This window comes from Barbus barbus (assembly GCF_936440315.1).
Source record: "Barbus barbus genome assembly, chromosome: 38".
Taxonomy (NCBI): Eukaryota; Metazoa; Chordata; class Actinopteri; order Cypriniformes; family Cyprinidae; genus Barbus; species Barbus barbus.
The window spans coordinates 17529269-17552860 of record NC_136716.1 but is presented as its reverse complement, the minus strand read 5'-3'; the positions used below and the strand labels follow the sequence as shown (position 1 = coordinate 17552860).

General features: G+C 37.7%; 1 protein-coding gene across 2 annotated transcripts; it reads right to left on the bottom strand.

Annotated features, from left to right (window-relative positions):
• Positions 1-1087: 1087 nt before the first annotated feature.
• On the bottom strand, positions 1088-23564 carry LOC306857408 (E3 ubiquitin-protein ligase BRE1B-like). Of its 2 annotated transcripts, none has more exons than XM_079397339.1 (20): positions 23475-23564; positions 22231-22374; positions 21374-21541; positions 20885-21212; positions 14667-14864; positions 14419-14540; positions 13769-13915; positions 13317-13391; positions 13040-13159; positions 12671-12850; positions 12442-12577; positions 12018-12139; positions 11567-11829; positions 6073-6190; positions 5814-5963; positions 5501-5713; positions 4335-4460; positions 4063-4203; positions 3870-3971; positions 1088-2665 (listed from the first exon to the last, which is right to left on the bottom strand). In XM_079397339.1, the coding sequence occupies exons 1-20, from the start codon at positions 23484-23486 to the stop codon at positions 2489-2491; spliced, it is 3042 nt and encodes a 1013-aa protein (XP_079253465.1). In that variant the 5' UTR covers positions 23487-23564; the 3' UTR covers positions 1088-2488. The 2 variants fall into 2 exon arrangements, with proteins under 2 accessions (XP_079253465.1, XP_079253466.1); XM_079397340.1 differs by lacking the exon at positions 23475-23564 and adding an exon at positions 23325-23352.
• Between the last annotated feature and the right edge of the window lie 28 nt (positions 23565-23592).

Sequence of the window (23592 nt, the reverse complement as noted above, 5' to 3'; positions counted from 1 at the left end):
CAATTAGAGTTGAGAACTAACATTTTTCACAATAATATGTCCTAGAACGTTTAATAACATTCCCTTTAAGTCATGAAAACGTTATTTATTTATTTATTTTTGGTTATTAAACATGAATAATTTTGCAAACAATATGCGAATGTTCGCTTTAAATGCTTTCTAAACCATCAAACTAAACTGTTTTAGAAAAACGTTCCATAAACGATGTAGAATGTTTTTGTGCTTTGAGAACGTCAGATCTTTGAACAAACATTCTATTAATGTTCTTAACTTTGAAAGAACCTTGCTAGAACTAGTTGCTAGTACGTTCCCTATTAGTAGGGTTCTTATTCTGAGAACACAATCCTATAAAAAATATTGGATTTAATCACGACGTTTGGTTTGTTCACATGCATCGCGAAATATACGAGTTGCAACCATTTCCAGAAAAGACGATCTTGTACCTGTTATTTTCTGTAAAACAAAAGCATCCTGCTTCACTATGGTGATCCCTCCCCGCTTCTTTAGTGAGTCATACAGTGCGACCGGTTGCTGAACTATGACACCGAACCGACTCAATAACACTGACCAGTCTTTAAGCAAATAAATATATTATCTTCGTGAATCAAAGCATTTATGAATCATTCAGAGTTGTTACTGAATGAATCTGAATGAATAGCCTACACGTAACATTCGGCAACTGCGGATGGCATCTACTAAGAATTTCTAAATCCTTCCTCAAAAGTACTAGCTGTCGAACCCGTAAAGAGGACGCGGAATTGTTAATTCGTTATGGCAGGCAACTCGCTAGGATTTGAACCACGGCCCTAGAATCTCTGTATTCACAGCACGACGAGTAGGAAACCGTGATGGTAGAGACACACAAACAGCTTGTTCGCTGACAACACTTTCGTTTTTACTTTCAAGAGCTACATTTACGTGAAAAAGAAACATGTCTCTATTAATAGGAAATATCAGCCAGTAAAATACTGGTGGTCTTGTTGACGCAAATAACAAGCTAATAACAAATAACATTAAATGAAAAATGTTTAAACGAACAAACAAGTTGCTAAAATTTGTACTTTTTTTTTTTTTTTTTTTTGTAAGACCACGAACTAGACCCCAGACTCCGCGCACAAAGTATGTTTGAGCAAAATAGGCACATTAAAGTCACCCCACCCAACTACGTAATTCACTGTCTCTGGTCCAAGGGAGCAAACAACAGTTCAGTGTTTGGCAGACATACAGCGCAGTCTGAGAGGAAAAGCAGTACGACAGAATTAATAAGAACGGCAAAACTTTGGGTGCGGGGAATAACATAATGTCAATTGCGCAATATAATGAAAAACATTTACATATATATTCCAGGCAAAAAATTTGCAAGTACAAAAAAACCCGAGTGGTAGGTTTTATATTCTCCCCAGGACTGCTTCCCCTGTGATCCTCTATTAAATAGTAAGCATATCTAGCTAAACCATCTGAAGTTACTAAAGACACATGCATTGTGCAAATAGGATTGTATTGGCAGACAGCACATGGATTGCGTTATTGCATTTGGAAAGTCCAGTTTCGAGTCATCCTTTTCCACAAAAGTACAACAATAACATCACCATTAAAATGAAAATCCAGATTTCATCTAACAAATCAATCTTAAATGCAAAATCATAAAACTGTACACAAGCTTTAACTGGTAAGGTAAAACACTTGCTTAAAACACATTGCATAATGTCTCTAAATGTGTTGTCTAGGTTGACATCAAAGGAGTTCTTAAGTAACTTCATCCAGCTTTAATTTTTTTTTAAGGAAATGCAATAGTTATTGACATATGTTGGTGATATATCACAGTATGGTTGGGTATATGGTACCTACTGAGAAATGTTGTTCATGTTTTATCTTTTTAAGATCACTTCACCACCATCTATGCTTCTAATTCTGCAGCTCTCCTTTTTCCACCCAGAACCCATCACATCTGTTCATTCCTTACTTTAAGGGGTTCAGTAACAGTGTGTGTCACCATAGAAACTGACTAAGCACATTACTGGATAGTTACTGTATGACTCAAACGGATAAGGCCATAATTGTCAAAACAAAACCGTTTCTGTTAACTTCAGACGTCACTCGTATTCTGTGGAGTCATGACATTTATGATATATTGATATTTGAGCAGATACTTTTTTTTCATGGTCATTCAACAAAATGTAGGTAAAAAAAAAAAAAAAAAAAAAAAATCACTGCAGTACTTTAAAGAACACAAGAGAGACAAAACTCAATAGATTCCTCTGCAATGAAGAAGCACTGCTTGAGTGCCGTAGACCATGACTAATTCACAACTGTTTCCATTCTGTCACTGTCTGTTTGGTCACTAGCACCACCTATCACAGATGGGAGTGAAAGTGGCCTTTTAGGGCATTTTAAAATACCATATTATGGTAATCCAGTGCTTCAAGACCACTTTCATCCCTTCGTTTCTCATCTACTGTATTCAGTTCATCAAAAAGCCCACACTAAATTAGGTGATGTAGATGCGGTGGAAGTCGTTTGCTCCGAATGCAGCATTGCATTTGGGGCACTTCCTCTGGCGAGTGTCGTAGCGAGTCTTCAAGCATTCATAGCAGAAGACGTGGAAACACTTGGTGAGGACAGTCTCCTTATCTCGGGTATTACAACAGGGACAACGCAATTTAGCCTAGAAAGGAGACAACAGTCAGGTCAGCCACAAATAATACAGTATTAAACTAATCTAACAGTCATTAAATGTCATAGACACATTAATTGTGCTTATCTACAAAGATTTTTTTAAAAAGGAAGAGTTGGACCAAATAGTATAGGAAAAGCAGCCAACTAGCAGGCCGCACACATGGGAAAAAGCCCATCCCAGTTGGAGTCCTCGAGATGTTGTCTGGAAGAATAGCCACAGTGTATAATCTACGCAAAGTGTAGCTACTTTGAAGAAGCTAAAATTATATGAGTTTAACCTATTTTGGTCACAGCATACTTCTCATACTTGCATTTGTATTTTCATAACTTTGATGACTTTATTATTGTAAAGCTTAATTTTTTTTAAATCTAATTGTTTTAAATTATATATTTACTTAATAAATATATAAGTTTGGGGTTGAGATTGTTTTTTCTAAATACTTCTAAATTTTCCCAAGGCTGCACTTATTTGATTAAATGTACAGCAAAAAACAGTAATATTGTGAAATATTTGGTGCTGGGCAACGATTAATCGCAATTAATTGCATCCAAAATAAAAGTTTGTGAGTACATAATGTGTGTGTGTACTGTGTATATTTATTATGTATATATAAATACACACACATGCATGCATACATTTAAGAAAAATATGTTATGTTTATATATTAAATATATTTATATAAAATATAAATTATATGAATATAAATATATATTTTCAAAATATTTACTGTACGTGTGTCTTTATATATACATAATAAATATACACAGCACACACACATATACTGTATTATATAAACAAAAACGTTTAATCGTGATTAATTGTTGCCCAGCACTAGAAATATTATTACAAATTAAGTAACTGTTTTGTATTTTAATGTAATTTAAAATGCAATTTATTCCTGTTAATTTTCAGCAGGCATTACTCCAGTCTTCAATGTCACATGGTCCTTCAAAAAAATCATTATAATATGCTGATTTGGTGCTCAAGAAACCAATATTTGCTGCTTAATCTTCTTGGGAAAACTGTGACACCTTTTTTTATTGAAGACTCTTTAATGAATATGAAGTTCAAAAGAACAGCATTTACTTGAAATAGAAATCTTCTGTAACATTATACTGCATTAAATTGCATTTCCTGAATAAAAGTACATATGACTTTAATAAATATATAATATAAATACATTTTGACTCACCTTATACTGATTAATTTCTTCTTGCAGAATCTCATCAGCATCTGTGTAAACCTCAACTTTCTTCTGTTTCTCCAGCTTACGCCGCAGTCTGGACAATTCTTCCTGAAAATTACAGCACAGTAGAAGAGTTTCACAGACATTGTTCTCACTCGTTTGTATCCCAAACCTTTCTACAACATGCGTGCCCACGTACCTGTGCTTTCTTCAAGTTGACACTCTCCCTCTCACGGGCAGTGCGGTTGTCTAGTACAGAGGCTTGGATTTCCCTCAGCTTGGTCTGTGTGTGTTCCAGCTGCACTTTAAGGTCCTCGGCCAACTGGGCCGCCTCCACTGCCTGAGCCATCGTGCAAAAAGACGAGCATCAAACACACATCTGGGAATGTACGCTAATGGTTGGCTAAGCTGAGTCATGGTTGTCATGGACATGAGAACAGAGGTGGGCGTCTGTGATCTTTCCAGTTTTACCTTGCGCTTGTTGAGCTCCAGGGCTTGGGTGCGTTGCGCCAGCTCTTTCTCCAGAGCAGCGAGTGTGCTCTGCAGGACTCCCTCCTTCTCTTCTAGTTTCTGCACTACCAGCAGCTGAGCGTCCACCTGGGAGGGACAGTTAAAGAGCATAAGACTAGACTCAAAACATTTTTTTGTTTGTTTTAAAACATTATGTGCAGATTTTATGCCTCAAAATTGAGAGGGCCATCATTTTAACAGGGATGGGCTTACTAGTTGTCTATCAACCAACTAGTCAATTATATTATCCAGTTTTTGTCTAATTGTTATTTTATATTTAGTGACGATACATTAAATGTGATCAATTAGGAGACTTTTAGTTGATTTCTGTTGGTTTGCATTTTTAAGGATATTTTTGAAGATTAGTTTTGTGTATTATGTTACAAATATTTGAGTAAAGATGGCGTTATGTTAAAAACAGTGGGAAAAAAATTTGAGACCCCTATGATCTTGTCACATCCTGGCCCGGTTTCACAGACAGGTCTTAGACTAAACCAGGATTAGGCCATAGTTCAATTAGGACATTTAAGTACTTTTTATAAACATTCTTAGAAAAAAACTTTACTGGTGTGCATCTTGAGACAAAACAAAGGCACTGATGTATTTTAAGGTCAGTCAGTGCAAGTTTATTTAAATTGAAACAGCTCAGATTTACATTTTAGTCTAGGACTAGGCTTAAGCCTTGTCTGTGAAACCGGGGGCCTGTCTCCTGAGATATCGTCATCTGAATGATTTTTGAAGGCAGCGTAGATGTAATCTTTGCTGCCTATGATATCCCACTATTGTATTTAATTCAATGATAGCTGAGGTTTTTGACTTTTGATTTCATATCCAGCAAGAAATTAGTATTATATTAGCTATGACCAATAGTTATGACTATTTTGTTACAGATCATTAAACCGTTATGCTGCCATAGAAACCTGTCCAAAATCAGTTTCGGGAGGTACCTTTGTGTGCAAACGTCTGATTGGATGGTGAAGCAACAAGTCAGCCTAACCTTTCAGGTGTAGCCGTAGTCAACTAGAACCCATTGACTAGAAGATTATGAAAATGTTTGTTTTGTACATTCATAAATTCACGTGTGGGTGCATTGTGATTGTATGAGTAATGCTTTTTTTTTTGTGCACCTGGGTTTTGAAAGTAAGCACTTGGTCTGCCAACTCCTCTTTCTCCTCCCGCAGAAGCTTGTAAATCTGGTTGGATTTGATTCTCTCACTCATTAGTTTGAAGTTGGCATCGTCTTTCTCTCTGAGCTGCTGCATGAGTCTGCTGTTCTGCTCCTGCATGTCTTCAAAAGCCTGTCCCGTCACATCCATCTCACTCAGCAGAGCCTCTTCCTCCTGAAAGGTCCATCAGTTTTTAATAATCAGTTAATCTGCTAAAGAGGCTATTGATCTAAATTGATTCTGACACAAAATAATTCTGATCAACTAGACACACCTGTTTAGTAGCAGCCAGTTTTTTCTGCAAGTGTTCAATGGTCTCCTCAGCCACACGGATCTTGCGGAGAGCGTCTTCATCTGCCAGCTTTTTGCTTTCCTTTCTTTCCCTCTCCTCCAGTTCCCGTACTCGCTGCCTCAACTCTTCCACCTGCCAGACAATGTTGACATTAGCATTAAAAGAAGGACCATCCCAAGTGAATTGCATGTTAATGGTTTTGCCACACAGAAATACAGCAAATCTTTGTGGGTTCACATACTTCTGCTTTGGACTTCTTTTCTGCGGCCATAAGTTGCACTTTATCTCGCTGCTCCTTTGGGGCTGATTTATACATGTCTAGCAGTAGTTTCATTTCCTTCTGAGACTCCTGTGCTTTTCTGTTGGCATGACACAAATGATGTGTGGGAGAGGTGACTCAGATGTGAAGTTCATTAAATGCAAAACAGTATGGGTTGATATTATAGTTGTCCAAAATAAAGCACATTAAAATACAACACAGAAAGTGCTTTCTGTCTTCATTTTTAAATACTATATATTATATATATATATATATATATATATATATATATATATATATATATATATACATATACACACACAAACCCGATTCCAAAAAAGTTGGGACACTGTACAAATTGTGAACAAAAACAGAATGCAATGATGTGGAAGTTTCAAATTTCAATATTTTATTCAGAATACAACATAGATGACATATCAAATGTTTAAACTGAGAAAATTTATAATTTTAAGGGAAAAATAAGTTTATTTTAAATTTCATGGCATCAACACATCTCAAAAAAGTTGGGACAAGGCCATGTTTACCACTGTGTGGCATCCCCTCTTCTTTTTATAACAGTCTGCAAACGTCTGGGGACTGAGGAGACAAGTTGCTCAAGTTTAGGAATAGGAATGTTGTCCCATTCTTGTCTAATACAGGCTTCTAGTTGCTCAACTGTCTTAGGTCTTCATTGTCGCATCTTCCTCTTTATGATGCGCCAAATGTTTTCTATGGGTGAAAGATCTGGACTGCAGGCTGGCCATTTCAGTACCCGGATCCTCCTTCTACGCAGCCATGATGTTGTAATTGATGCAGTATGTGGTCTGGCATTGTCATGTTGGAAAATGCAAGGTCTTCCCTGAAAGAGACAACGTCTGGATGAGAGCATATGTTGTTCTAGAACTTGGATATACCTTTCAGCATTGATGGTGCCTTTCCAGATGTGTAAGCTGCCCATGCCACACGCACTCATGCAACCCCATACCATCAGAGATGCAGGCTTCTGAACTGAGCGCTGATAACAACTTGGGTTGTCCTTGTCCTCTTTAATCCGGATGACATGGCATCCCAATTTTCCAAAAAGAACTTCAAATTTTGATTCGTCTGACCACAGAACAGTTTTCCACTTTGCCACAGTCCATTTTAAATAAGCCTTGGCCCAGAGAAAACACCTGCGCTTCTGGATCATGTTTAGATATGGCTTCTTTTTTGACCTATAGAGTTTTAGCCGGCAACGGCGAATGGCACAGTGGACCGTGTTCACCGACAATGTTTTCTGGAAGTATTCCTGAGCCCATGTTGTGATTTCCAATACAGTAGCATTCCTGTATGTGATGCAGTGCCGTCTAAGGGCCCGAAGATCACGGGCATCCAGTATGGTTTTCCGGCCTTGACCCTTACGCACAGAGATTGTTCCAGATTCTCTGAATCTTTGGATGATATTATGCACTGTAGATGATGATAACTTCAAACTCTTTGCAATTTTTCTCTGAGAAACTGCTTTCTGATATTGCTCCACTATTTTTCGCCGCAGCATTGGGGGAATTGGTGATCCTCTTGCCATCTTGACTTCTGAGAGACACTGCCACTCTGAGAGACTCTTTTTATACCCAATCATGTTGCCAATTGACCTAATAAGTTGCAAATTGGTCCTCCAGCTGTTCCTTATATGTACATTTAACTTTTCCGGCCTCTTATTGCTACCTGTCCCAACTTTTTTGGAATGTGTAGCTCTCATGAAATCCAAAATGAGCCAATATTTGGCATGACATTTCAAAACTTTCAACATTTGATATGTTATCTATATTCTATTGTGAATAAAATATAAGTTTATGAGATTTGTAAATTATTGCATTCCTTTTTTATTCGTAATTTGTACAGTGTCCCAACTTTTTTGGAATCGGGTTGGTATATATATATACAGTGAGGTCAATAAGTATTTGATCACCCTGTGATTTTGCAAGTTCTCTTACTTAGAAATCATGGAGGGGTCTGCAATTTTCAGCATAGGTGCATTTCCACTGTGAGAGACAGAATCTAAAAATAAAAATCCGGAAATCACATTGTATTTTTTAACAATTTATTTGTGAATTACTGTGTCAAATAAGTATTTGATCACTTGCTTATCCACCAGATTTCTGACCCTCAAAGACCTGTTATTTTGCTTTTAAATAGTCCAGCTACACTCTGCTCATGATTCTAAATTAGTAGCAACTGTTTGAGGTCGCTAGCTGTCATAAAGACACCTGTGCACCCCAAAAATCAGCCAAAGTCTAAGTAGCAACATGGGCAAAACCAAAGAGCTGTCAGAAGACACAAGAGACAAAATTGTAGACCTTCACAAAGCTGGAAAGGGCTACGGGGCAATTGCCAAGCAGCTTGGTGAAAAAAGAACAACTGATGGAGCAATTGTCAGAAAATGGAAGAGGCTAATGATGACTGTCAATGTCCCTCGGACTGGGGCCCCAAGGAAGATCTCTCCTCGTGGGGTATCAATGATGCTAAGAATGGTGAAGAATCAGCCCAGAACTACACGGGAGGAGCTGGTCAATGTCGTGAAGAGAGCTGGGACCATCGTTTCCAAGGCTACTATCAGTAATACACTAAGACGTCATGGCTTAAAATCTTGCATCGCACGGAAGGTTCCCCTGCTTAAGTCAGCCCATGTCCAGGCCCGTCTGAAGTTTGCCAGGGACCATCTGGATGATCCAGAGGAGTCATGGGAGAAAGTCCTGTGGTCAGATGAGACCAAAGTAGAACTTTTTGGTCTTAACTCCATTCGCCGTGTTTGGAGGAAGAAGAATGATGAGTATCATCCCAATAATACCATACCTACAGTGAAGCATGGGGCTGGAAGCATCATGCTCTGGGGGTGTTTTTCTGCACAGGGGACAGGACGACTGCACTGTATTAAGGAGAGGATGAACGGGGCCATGTATTGTGACATATTGGGCAAAAACCTCCTTCCCTCAGTCAGAGCATTAAAGATGGGTCATGGCTGGGTCTTCCAACATGACAATGACCCAAAGCACACAGCCAGGAAAACCAAGGAGTGGCTCCATAAGAAGCATATCAAGGTTCTGGAGTGGCCTAGCCAGTCTCCAGACCTAAATCCAATAGAAAATCTTTGGAGGGAGCTGAAACTCCGTGTTGCTCAGCAACAGCCCCGAAACCTGACAGATCTAGAGAAGATCTGTATGGAGGAGTGGGCCAAAATCCCTCCTGCAGTGTGTGCAAACCTGGTCAAGAACTACAGGAACCGTTTGACCTCTGTAATTGTTAACAAAGGCTTCTGTACCAAATATTAAAAAAAATTGTCTCAAGTGATCAAATACTTATTTGACACAGTAATTCACAAATAAATTGTTAAAAAATCATACAATGTGATTTCCGGATTTTTATTTTTAGATTCTGTCTCTCACAGTGGAAATGCACCTATGCTGAAAATTCTAGACCCCTCCATGATTTCTAAGTAAGAGAACTTGTAAAATCACAGGGTGATCAAATACTTATTGACCTCACTGTGTGTGTGTGTGTATATATATTTATTTATTTTATTTTTTTTATTAGGGGTGACCGTGACCCAGAATAGTGGAAGATTCGATGCTTCGATATGAGGAGCCTGATTTGACTCCCATCTCACAGTCAAATATTCGCGGGGTGTTAGGATCATGCCATTTTGGCTATATGGGGTGCTGAAATGTCTGATTTCACATAGAACTACTGGTTTTCTCCCAATAAGTTAATATACAGCCTATTATGATAATGCTGTAAATAAGAATATGTAAAGAAAGCAGCTTTAAATAAATATTTTAACGTGCGTGAATAAATCCAACCACCCTTATGGATTTAAGTTAAGTTTCACTTTCCATAATCCGTGACCGACAGAGAAGCATCTTGGCGGCAGGGATTTAAAACTTTAACTCAAACTGACACAAGCAGAGTTGAAGTCTGGATTTTTTCGATCAGGTGGGGTATAAGTGATTTCAAAACATGGCAGCCGGATTATACATTGTGTATTATTTTATCTCGCATAGGATGCATCGCGCTGAATTAAAGCGCTTCATTGTACAGTGATTATCAGTGCGAGCAGTATAAACAACAATGCATAATATTAATAACTATAACTGGGACTGTCATATACATAACATTATAATGAGAACACTAGTATAATAAAACGCAGTGAATTTTTAGAGTTTGGTTGCCGTGTTTCTACATGTTGTTGCGTGAAGAACGCATCCACAAAAGGAGTTCATTCAGAGCCACGCAGACACGTTCACTTCTGCATTCAGGGCATTCTGTGCAGATAGCCTTTAAGTCGTAATATTAACGTTATGTTTTATAAATAATGAAGCGTATTCTATATTAGATAAATTAGTTAAATCCCACTGATTAAAAAACTGCTATGAAATGCTTTATTTTACTGGTCATCTTCAGCGCGCGCAGCTCAAAACAGAAATGCAGAAAATTAATAACTACTGTCTTATAGCCTACATAACGTTATAATGAGAGCACTGTCGCAAAAATCTTCTGAATTATTAGGGTTTCGCTGGCGTTTAATGTTAACATTCTTTTAATCAAAACATAAAACATTATTTTTGTATCTGCGAGGTGTCCATTACACATTTTCCCTGTGTGTTAACGTCAGTAATTATGACTGCCTCTTGGTAATGTATTTTACCCTGTCCCCAAACATATGATTCGACTATCAGTCGAATATTGGCAAGATTCGATAATTCTGATTCGACTTTGAAAATCCTTAGTTGGGGACACACACACATTGAACAAAATTATAAACGTAACACTTTTGTTTTTGCCCCCATTTTTCATGAGCTGAACTCAAAGATCTAAGACTGTTTCTATGTACACAAAAGGCCTATTTCGCTCAAATATTGTTCACAAATCTGTCTAAATCTGTGTTAGTGAGCAATTCTTCTTTGCCGAGATAATCCATCCACCTCATAGGTGTGGCATATCAAGATGCTGATTAGACAGCATGATTATTGCACAGGTGTGCCTTAGGCTGGCCACAATAAAAGGCCACTCTAAAATGTACAGTTTTATCACACAGCACAATGCCACAGATGTCGCAAGTTTTGAGGGAGCGTGCAATTGGCATGCTGTCTTAGATCTTTGAGTTCAGCTCATGAAAAATGGGGGCAAAAAACAAGTGTTGCATTTATAATTTTGTTCAGTGTATATATATATATATATATATATATATATATATATATATACATACACATACACGCACACACACACACATACATATACATATATATATATATATATATATATATACTTTAATAAAAATGCTACTTGCTTTTATAGTTTATGTAATGCAGTGAATTATTAAGCAGGACTTAGGCATATTAATTATGATCATACATTTAGATTCACCATGATTGAGAAAAGAGCAGACATCATTATAGGAAGTCAAGTAGCACTGAGAATCATGTTGTAGGCTGAGACGTACTTGAGCTCTCCTCTAAGCAACTTCAGTGTGTCAGAGTCCTTCCTCTTGAGCTCCTCACTGCGCTGTCTCTCCCGTTCTCGTTCTCGCTCCCTCTCTCTCTCCACCTCCCTCTCTCTCTCCCGTGCCCGTTGCCTTTCCAGCTCTCTCCTCCTCTCTTCCTCCTCCTCCTGGTCCTCATCTTCCTCTTTCTTAACCTCCAGTCCTCCATCACCCACGCTTTCTTCCAACATCAGTGCACCTGCCTCTCCACTCTGGCACTTCAACTGAAAAAAACAAAAGGAGTGACATTTTAAAGAGAAAAACATTTAGTTAAAATTCAATCATTTTGAAGAAAGAAACAGCCCACATATGCAATGGCAGATTAGTAAAATGTTTAAAAAAAGTTCCCATCTGAAAATTCCGTTATAATGGAAAAAAAAAAACTATCAACGGAGACCAACATGAGCAATACCTTGTTTATTTCCATCTGTGTCTCACGAAGTTTCCTCTTATATCTCTGCACATCACCTTTCAGCTGATGATTATGGTTTTGAAGACTGCTGATTAAGTGTCTCATTTCTCTGTTTATTGGCCCTGGAATGAATAAGAGAGGTAATATTAAAAGAGAGAGATTGTGATGCTGATAGTCATTCAAATGGCACAATGACAGACATCTCGGTTTATGATGCTTAGTTAAAAGTAAACCCCAGCCAAAACAATGAACAATGAGAGAAGTGATGACAGGATACACCCCACCCCGTAGATTTCCTCGCTGTAGCCATGGTTACTTTAAAACAAATGGGCTGTGGGAAATTCACCACTAAGGAATCCCACCTAACCTTAAAGTCATGACAACCAAAATGGACACAACAAAATTTTTGTATGAGCGACATTACCTGCTTGCTCATTGGCTGCAAGATTCTGTTCGAACTCGATCCGTAGCATTTCGTACTCCTTGCGCACCTGGGCCAGTGTGTCCTCTAACTGGATGACCTCAGTGCGTAACTTTTTCTGAAGAGACAACTCATCACTCTACAAAGAGAGAGAATGACATTCAAACAATCAGAAAAAAATATACTCGGATATAACTATCAGCAATCATTTCTGTCCCGTCATCTCTCTCACCTCCATGTGCTCTATCTGCCGCAGGTGAGCATTTTTGGCTGTAAGCAGCAGAGCTCTGGCCTCATCAAGCTGGGTTTTCACACTTAGAGACTCATTGTACAGCAGAGAGAACTGTGATTGGAGGCACTTGTACTCTGGTGACTCCTTTAACACTTCCTCTGGTATATTCCTCAGATCCATCTGCAAAGGGATACAGAGATCAGTAATAAGTCATGAAAAATAAAATCCTTTTGATATGCCCCCACCCAGCTTCCTGCTTCAACAGGAAATACGTTGAGACATGAAGGAAAACTGCTCTCGTCAAATAATGCATTGGGGTCATTACTGGGAAGTTTGAGCTGGTGTCGTGTTCTCAGTAAACTCTACTACCTTTAGTTTCTCGCTCTCCCGAACAGCTTCCTGTAGCTCTTGCTGCAGTTTCTCAAGCTCTGCCATGCGGCTGTTGGCAAGTTCCTGGTTCTGCTCCAGTTCGGCATTCAGAGACTCAAACTGAGAGTAGAGAAATACTTATTAGACAAACTGACGTGCAATGACAGACTGGAATAAGGTCTACACCATTACACTAAACAAATATTTTAATGAGATTTTTGTAAAACTACATAAAATTATTAAAAATTATTTTAGGTAACAATTTTTGAACTACTACCTTCTGTATACTTAGTGTTATTTGACCACCAGGTAAACCACCTGAACTGCCAGTGGCATGGTAACCGGAATTAAGCTGATTTGGAGAAAAAAAAAAAATTCACATTCAAGAAATCAACAAAAAAAATACGTAATAAAATTGTTAGTAATTCCCCGTCAGTAATACCCCCTAATTGAAACCACAAACAGATTAACATCACTGCATTATACTATTGTGTCAAATTACTGTGTTTTGCCTTTATGTTTCACCGGTACACTGCGTCTACTGTAAATGGTGCAGCAAGATTTGTAGTATAATATCCTGCAGTACAATTTCCTTTCTCAAAGGAAGTGCTGATAGATATGCAAATGACACATAACACCTATGACTACTATGATGATAATGAATTTCAAAAGAAATACATTGCCTGAAAACTTTAAATGTATTATTTCTGAGATGAAGGAAAAGCTGACCTGCTCCAGAGCTTCTGCTAGGTGTTTATTCAGCTTCTGCTCTCTCTTTCGAAGTTTTTCAATGTCCCACTGCAGATCCTCCACAGCTGTTTCCATCTCAGACACTTTAGTCTCAGAACTTGTAACTTTGTCAATCAGTTCATTATACTGTAGAAGCAAGGGCTGGTCTTAAGGACAGTTCAGGGTACAAGATACACATCTTTAAAAATGTGGTAGGCAGTATCTACACTCCCATTCAAAAGTTTGGGGTTGGCAAGATTTGTTTTTAATGATTTTAAAAGTCCCTTATGCTCACAAAGCCATTACTCTGATCTTAAGTGTCACATGATCCTTCAGAAATCATTCAAATATGCTGACATTGAGCTTAACAAACATTTCTTACTATGATTCTATGCTGAAAACAGTGCAGTGTAATATTTTTATGGAAACCTAGATACATTTTTTAGGAGTTTTTGATGAATAAGTAAAAACAAAACAAAACAGCATTTATTTCAAACAAAATGCTACTGTAACATTTACTTTTAATCACTTTAATGTGTCCTTGCTGAATACAATTTTCTATTTCTTTTCAACACATACTAATCCCAACTTGTGTAACATTTAATAAATATAAATAGAATAAAGTCAAACAAAACTAGGTAAAGAGATACCTCCAGTGACATTTTGTGGTGTTTCCCTTGAAGGGAGTAAGCAAGATCTTGCAGTCGATTATGTTCCTCTAGAAGTGTACGGTTTGTGGCAATTATCTCTCGCTGACTGTCATCCTCACAAACTGATAAGAACAAATTGCACAAGTTTAGCATTTGTTCACAAAGTGATTAAAACTTCTAGATATGCTTTTTTCCTGTCATAAGCAATTTGTACTTTGTGAATCACACCAAATGAATTGTTATTTTACCAGCTGACTGCACTCGGGTACACAGCTTATCAATGGTGGTATGCAGACGGTCAAATATGCAGACCATACAGGCCACGGCGCTCTTGCTGAACTGCATCCTGTCCTGTAGCTGCAGTGTGAGCTCCTCCTCACTGCTGTTATCCAAAGTAGCCAGGAAAGCCTTTGCGCTCTCACTGAGAGGTGGTGGAGGTAGAGGGGCTTAAAAAAAAAAGACCAAAAACAACATGAATTTGCCTGATAAAAGTTGCTATGGACAGAAAAATCTAATCTTTTCTTCAAATCTAAAAGAATTTGCATACGTGTTGTTTCTTGAGTATCAGATTGATACGTTAGGCTTTTAAAATATGATAATACAAGGATAAAGAATTCCAAACTCAAGGTGGAAAAAAAGACACCTCAATTTTATTTAGAGGCCCAGACTGGGCAAAAATTTTAAAATAAGATGAAATTCTGAAATGTTTCAGTCCAACAAGTGTTCATCCTGAAATATTACTAACCATATAAAAGTTATTCGGACATTTAGTTCAGGCCAATCTCATGATGAAGGTATGGCGGGTGGGGGGCTACAATGATTAGCTTTCCTTGGACTACAGTTCAGTCGCCAGCCAAATGGTTTATACGGGCTTTATTTATCTATCAAAGTTATAATGGAATCAAAATATTTCCAACAAAGTGTAAACAATCTTGTTTTTCAAAAAGAGCTGTTTTTTTTTTTTTTTTTAATTTTTTTAAATTTTGTGCAATAGTTTTTAACATATAGGGGTATTTTTAAGTCAAAATTTTTAATACACAGTTAATCAGGCAAATTATGTTTTTTTCTTTTATTATGCTGGAAGATGTGATCAAACATAACATGTGATGAGGATTCAATGACTTATCCATGTATAGAATGACATAGTGATGTAATTTTGGTCAAACCTTAAAGGAATTTTTCCTCAGTAAATAGAATTCATAATGGAATTTGTATGCACATTTATTGCAACTACCTGATTTGACATGAGTAAATACTAGGGCACAGAAAACCTAATGCTGAGATGCTAAAGATGACAAATGGCCAAAGGTAAAAGCACATGCAATATGAAAAGTTTATACAATGAGTTTTTGGAAAATTCAATTGTACCAAATCACAGGTTTAAACATGAAACATGTAAAGTGATTGCAACTGAATGTTGATCATACTTTTTTAGATAATACTGGAAATGCAGTCTATAATTTAGCTAAAGTTCTGCATGAACAAGTATCTAAACTTGATTAAGGAATATGTTTGGATCAATATTAAGGCCACTTTGGAATCATTTAAGTGCTTTAGTTAAGGTTTCAGGAGTGTTCATCATCTTACTCTTGTATACTGACATAAGAGTGTTGATTTGCTTCGTCAGATTACTGTTAACTGTTGTACGACAACAGCCAGAGACACACATTTTCTCTAACTGATGCTGGTATGCAGACAGAAGTGGCCTGTTTCCTGATCACCTGAACTTTTCAATGTTTTTGATAATGATTATGGAAGTTCGAGGTTTCATATGATTAAGAGGGGGGAATGAAGGATCTGAGGATCCTCAAATGCAAACTGTTTGTGTTTTGCTTCAAGAGAGCAATCGTACATTTGTGTTGCGATTTACATTCTTTCATATTAATTTGTTCATTCATTTATGTATAATAATTTAATCATTTTATTATTCAATTTAATCATTTATAATAATCATAGTCATTTATATACCCATTTCACTGATTCATTAACTGATTAGTCATTTATATTATATTATAGTTTTTTATATTGTTTTTCCATTGTTGTTTAGTCTTTTGACTGTGTGGCTTCAAGGGCTGTTTGTCTTCATGAATAAGAGATAAGAGGGAATGTTTATAGAAACTCAAGGTTTATGGGATATTGTTGTGAATCACTTTGGTATAATATTACTTTGTGTTCGTCAGATGAAGTATGAGCATTGAAACATACAAAACTAAGACTATTTAATAGTATTTCCTGCTTCTGCTCTTTACTGGCTTTTTCCTCAGTCAACTTCTTGGCTGATAGACTACTTTGCCGATTAGTTACCAGACAAAACTGATATTTTCTTACAGGATCTGGCATCCGGGGCTGGATCTTAATTATCTGGCATGGAGGCATGATCTAACAGGATGTCTCAATCAGGTTTTTTGTGCCCCGATCCGATTCATTGAATATTAGGTACCTGCCGATAACGAGTCCCGATCCAATACTAATATATTTCAAGTGTTTGGTGCACAATTCAAGTACATTAAGATTATTAAAATCAATCCAATGTATAAAAAGTTGTGGAAAGAGCAAAAATAATGTATGTATGCACGTATATACAGTGCAGTCAGAAAGTATTAAGACCCCCTTCGCTTTTTTAAATTTTGCCTGATATTACAACGTTTAAATTATTTTTTTTCCCTCAATCTACACTCTGTACCTCATAATGACAAAGTGAAAACAGAATTTTAGAAATGTTTGTAAATTTATTAAAAATAAAAAACTGAAATATCACATTTACATAAGTATTCAGAACCTTTGGAACAACACTTGCAATTTAGCTCAGGTGCCTCCCATTTCTCTTGATCATTGCTGAGATGTTTCTACACATTGATTGGAGTCCACCTGTGGTAAGTTAAATTCATTGGACATGATTTGGAAAGGCACACACTTCTCTACAAAAGTCAAGTCAAGTCACCTTTATATAGCACTTTTAACCATGTAAATTGTGTCAAAGCAACTGCACAATATCAAAAAAGGAAAATAGTGTGCCAATAATGTAAAATGAAAAGATAAAAAAAAAAAAGATTTTCAGTTAAAGGCATTTCATTATTGAATTCAGTGATGTCATCATCCAGCTCAGTTCAGTTTAAATAGTGTCTTTGCAATCAGGTCGACGATATCGCTGGAAATGAAGTGTCCCCAACTAAGCAAGCCAGAGGCGACAGCGGCAAGGAACCAAAACTCCATCGGTGACAGAATGGAGAAGAAAACCTTGGGAGAAACCAGGCTCAGTCGGGGGGCCAGTTCTCCTCTAGCCAAAAGGCCTCACAGCTAGCAATGCATATCAGAGCGAAAACCAAGCCATGAGATCAAAGGAACTGCCTGCAGAGATCAGAAACAGGATTGTATCAAGTCATAGATCTGCTGCAATGAAGGTTCCCAAGAGCACAGTGGCTTCCATAATTCTCAAATGGAAGAAGTTTGGCACAACCAGGACTCTTCCAAGAGCTGGTCGCCCAGCCAAACTGAGCAACTGATGGAGAAGGGCCTTGTCTAGACTGGTGACCATGAACCTGATGGTCACTCTAGTTGAGCTCCATGATCATATTTGCAGATGGAAGAAACCTACAGAAGGACAAACATCACAGCCACACTCCACTGATCTGGGCTTTATGGCGGTGTGGCCAAACTCAATCCTCTCCTCAGTGAAACGGCATGAAAAAACGCTTGGAATGTGTAAAACAGCACCTAAAGGACCCTCAGACTCTTGAGAAACAAGATTCTCTGGTCTGATGAACCTCAATTCTAAGCATCGTGTTTGAAGGAAACCAGCACTGCTCATCACCTGCAGAGTACCATCCCAAAAGTAAAGCGTGCTGGTAGAAGCCTAATGCTGTGGGGGTATTTTTCAGCGGCAGGGACTGGGAGACTGATCAGGGTTGAGGGAAAGTTGAATTGAGCAAAGTACAGAGATATCCTCAATGAAAACCAGACCTCAGTCTGGACCGAAGGTTCACCTTCCAACATGACAATGACCCTAAGCACACAGCCAAGGCAACAAAGAATTGGCTTAGGACAATTCTGTGAATTAAAGGTCACCCGATATGGGTTTTCTCTGGCCAATGCCGATATTTAGAAAACAGGGAAGCCAATGGCCGATATATGATGCCGATTTTTTGGCTTATATGTTTCTTTTTTCTCCCCATCATCTCATAAAAGAGAGTTTGAGTAAATGATTACTGCAGGGTACAAGATAGTAGTAATAGCTTAATTCATGGTAATAATACATGGCTCAAAGCTTAAGTACCTTCTCAAAACAGTTCAGAAGCATGCTTTTTGTTCATGTTTGTTGACAGACACCAGTGTTTCCCACAGACTTACAAATGCAAATTCATTCTCTGCCAGCAAGAGGCACTGCGGTTTCCCCAGTAACGGCTGTAATGAAATAAGCACTGAGCTCACAAAAGCTACTTTATCAGGCATTACAGGAAAAACTAAATGAAAATGACATCTTAGTTTTTCTGAAGACGGTCGGCTCTTTTCAAAGATACATTCATATAAAAACACCCGCGCTGCATTTTAATTTTGAAACGTGCAGTGCTAAGTTTATTCAACGAAGTATAAGCCTTTTGGAAAATGTATTTGTGACGGTCAGTTTTGATATTGTGATGAGTAGCCACAAATAACTCAATATATGGGAAACACAGGACACTGCTATAAGTCAAATGGCCACAGTGATAATAAAAATAAAAGAGTTCACATATTACACAGCCTGCTGCTCATAACTGCTTAAGAGTGCACTTGCCACGAGCGATGACATGGAGGAGGCTATTGTCGGACCCACACACATTTAATTAGTAAAGTTAACGTGCATGTTATAATCAGCCCAGAAGTTTCGTCTGAATTGCACGTGTTTCTACTTTCAAGTGCAAATGACTTGTTGCACTTATGAATCCGATAAATTTCCTGCATCAATTCTAGTAGGGTAAAACGTAATTACGCTTTTGAAACTGTCTGTTTTCCCCTGCCATCATTAGCTAAAGCTGTGCATAAACAAGGCGCTCCTGCAGAATGCTGCTCCGTCTCACGCAACCTCAAGGCTGGCGTTCAACAACAACGCTTAGCTGCCCGCAGATGCGCCTGCCTATAAAGCGGCCTAACGTGCAGTACAATCGATCAATGCCGATTAATTAAACAAATGCCAAAAATTGGCCCGATTAATCGGTCGACCTCTACTGTGAATGTTCTAGAGAACATCTCCAATTCAGGTGTGCAAAGCTTTTTGCGTCATACCCAAAAACACTCGAGGCTGTAATTGTTGCCAAAGGTGCTTCAACTAAATACGGAGTAAAGGGTCTTCTTAATACTTATGTAAATGTGATATTTCAGTTTTTTATTTTTAATAAATTTACAGACATTTCAAAAATTCTGTTTTCACTTTGTCATTATAATGTACTGAGTGTACATTAATGAGAAAAAAAAATAATTGTATATAATCAACAATTGTAGTATCAGGCTGCAACATAAAATTGAAAAAAAAAAGTGAATGGGGTCTGAATACTTGCTGAATGCACTATATAATATAATATAATGTAATATATAAATATAAGATTCACTCACTCTCTGTGCGCACAGTATATAAAGACTTCGGTAGATGTAAACATGTTACAATGTTAACCAATGTTAACAGACTGTCTCGTCACAATAACGAATATGGGACTGCTTATGTAAACTTCCTGTATTTTATGTACAATAAGCAGAATAATTACAACATATGGTTAGAAAATATGAAGCTTGCGGTGTCAGAACTCCAGTCTATCAGTCAAATTCGCATTATGACAATGAGATTTCAGATAATCTGACGGCAGATAAAAGTAAACTATAAATAAGAGATTGTTACAAAAGTATGCATCAAATTCACTAAACCTCACTGGTTCGCCCACGTGACGTCACATTCACACATTTCTTTTTTTCCTTTTAATGGCAGTTGGCAAAACCACTTAAAGGTGCAAACTGCCACCTACTGCACGTCACCTGCATGACAGCTGATGTAAAACAAGGATCGGGCTTTAGCCGATGCTATCACTTAAAAAAAAAACGAACCTTTGATCATGTGCATGTCAAAGGGATCACCCCCCTTGAGATTGGCTTGAGATATCCCTCAAATAAACGATCAATCAGACAACAGAAGCATGTAGTAGATTGAGTACAACAGTTTTTTTTCAGCAAGTTTTGATCGTGTTGATACTAATTTAGAGGATTTCAAAATGTGCATGTCAAATATGAAACAGTAGGCTTTACAGGACTAATAAGATAACTACATAAACTTTGATCATCAACATGATCAGAACTTGCTGATAAACCTGTTGTACTCTATCTATAACATGCTTCTGTTATTATTTTTAGCATGTAAAAGGCCTTTGGCACAATTCTAAAAATGCATTATTTGACATATTTGTAGATATACAGTGTATTGGAGTCTAACTCCTTGCATGTTTACCGGGAATTCTATCCTCCACTGGCTCATCAGCCGACTTCTCCACAGAGTCAGGAAGCTGCTGTTGCTGCTCTTGCTCCTTCGTCTGTTCCTTTTCTTGCACTGGTCGTTGCTGCTCTTCTTCCAACGCCTCAGCTGAAGGTGGAGGCTGGGGGAGGCCGTCATCACCTTCAATTGCAGCTGGAAAAGGAGCAGAAGGTTCAGGAGCAGACGAAGGGGCTGTAGCAGGAACTGGGACGTCTGGAACAGGAGGGGTGGCAGGGGTCTGGACAGGTGTTGGGGCGTCCTTAGGCTCCACACGTTGGAGCAGTTCATGGATATTTTCCTCAAGCTGTAAGAACATATCAAATGAGTCCGTTTTCCTACTCATTTTTGTATGCTAAAGCAATACTGTTAAAAACAATAAATTATCAATTTGACCGGAAAAGCTTCATGTTGAGGTCTGCGATAGAGGAGAATGAGTACAGCATTGGAAGAAAAGAAGTGTCGAACCTGAGTCCAGCAGCGGTTGACAATAAGCAGGGTGGTGTCATCAGTTGCCTGCCTCTTCTCCAACTTCTCAATCTTCTCCCTCAACTCATCCTCCAAAGCCTGCCTCTGTTCAAGCCGTTCGCAGAGCTTCTTGTTCTTGAATTGAATGACCTTCATGTCCATCTCCTCCTGCAAAGGACAATTTGGGGCAAAATTACAGAAGCTTCAAGAAGTCTACATTGTCTACAGAGGTTTTCAAGGTTATGACTGAAACATACATGACTGTTCCAAAGTTCGGGGACTGTAAGGTTTGCTTTAAAAGAAATGAATTATTTTCTTCAGCAAGGATGAAATTAACTGATCAAAAGTGACAGTAAAGACATTCAGAATGTTACAAAAGTTTTCTATTTAAAATAAATGTCTCTTTGATTCATCAAGGAATCCTGAAAAATATGTATCACAGTTTCCTTCAAAAATATTAAGCAGCTCAACGGTTTTCAACATTGATAATAATATGAAATGTTTCTTCAGCACCAAATCAGCATATTAGAATGATCTCTGAAGAATCATGTGACACTGAAGACTGGAGTAATGGCTGCTGAAATTTCATCTTTGCCATCAAAGGAATAAATTACATTTTTCTTTTAAATATTAATAATATTATTTCACAATTTACTGTATTTTTGATCAAATAAATGTAGACTTGGTGAGCATAAAAGAGTCAACAACATTGAGAAATCTATATGACATTTTTAAAGGTAGTGTATGAGTGATTTTTTTTATGTTAAAAATCCACATTCCAAACACACAAAATATTCCATGTCATCTGCACCTGACAGCTACCATGCATTTTGTTTTGAGAGCAGCATGAAACGAACCGTAGAAGAAACTCCTCCAATGCGGATAGGCTCAATGAGAGTGGTGGTCGTCTTCTCCTCTTTCTTCAGCTTTTTTTCAGGAGGGCCAGGGGGACTATCCCCTCCTGTGGGGCGCTTCCCACCCCCTGCGCCAGACATGCTTCCCTACAAAAAGTGTTACACATAAGTTTGAAAAGATTATAATATCATTTAGAACTACAACACAGGCAAATTAAAGGGTGCTCATCAATTTCAGAGGTAGTCTTATTAAACGGTCTAGTATAAGCTGCCATCATTTTGCCTTCCTTTTGTGGAACACGAAGGGAGGTGTTAGGCAGAACAACAGCCCCGGTCATCATTCAACTTCATAGTGCAGAAAAAATATGCAACTGAAAATGAATAATGGCTGACGCTGTCACTTCTAATCATTTTGCACAACACCTCCTTTTGTGTTCTACAGAAAAGCAAGTCATATGGATTTGGAATAACATGAGGGTGGGTACACGATTGACAATTTTTTCTTTAAGGGGTGAACTATCATTTAAAAAAAATACTATTACACTGAAGAACTCAATTGCAAAGACAGCTATCAGTAATAATAATTTCAAACAAAGACACTTTATATTTAATATTTACCTAACTGGCATAAAATAGACTTTACATAGTCAAGATATTAATATGTTCCTCCTAAACAAAACTAAATATTGGACGATATCAAATGCAACTGTCACTTAATTCACCAATATGAGAATTTCTGTTATATTAATGCTGGTGGCGATATAATTTTTATTTATTTGAATTTCTTTTATACTGAAACAAACAATAAAGAAGCTATAATAATCATTTTAATCACATTACATAATTCTTAGAGTAAAATATTATTTTCTACATTAATTTTAGGCAACCATAGCGCTTAGAGTGAGGTTAGCAACGATGCTAGCTGAAGCCTAGCAAGCGAGCTGCAACCGTCACAACATGGGCCTTTTTACATTATAAATTACACTCTGGTATAACTATACGGCGTATGTCATACGACAACGTTTTAGTTACCTCGCCGTAACAAATATGTATTAAAATATTTGTGTTAGTGATTTTCTTTGCACCCAGAAACAAACCTCCGCTCCTGTCGGAAAACAGGAAGAACAGTAGAATATGAACACTGACGCTACCGGAAAAAGTATTGTCTATCAAAATAAAAGTGTGCGGGTAACGTTACAGACAGGCCCTCACGTATGTCGAAACGTTTTTGTTTGTAGCACTCGTACCTTTTTGGACATTTGTTGGGATCACTGATGTATTTGCTCGAAGTGAGCGATTTGAATAACGTTTGGTTGTGGACTCTTTCGTGCAGGACTGATGCTTTACGTCACTTCCCCTAAATCG

Coding starts and splice junctions, on each gene's coding strand:
- LOC306857408 (XM_079397339.1), bottom strand. Junction 21,542..22,230: donor TTGGAGGAGTTTCTTCTACG/GTTCGTTTCATG, acceptor TGTCCTTTGCAG/GAGGAGATGGACATGAAGGT. Junction 11,830..12,017: donor CACAGATGGAAATAAACAAG/GTATTGCTCATG, acceptor TGTTTTTTTCAG/TTGAAGTGCCAGAGTGGAGA.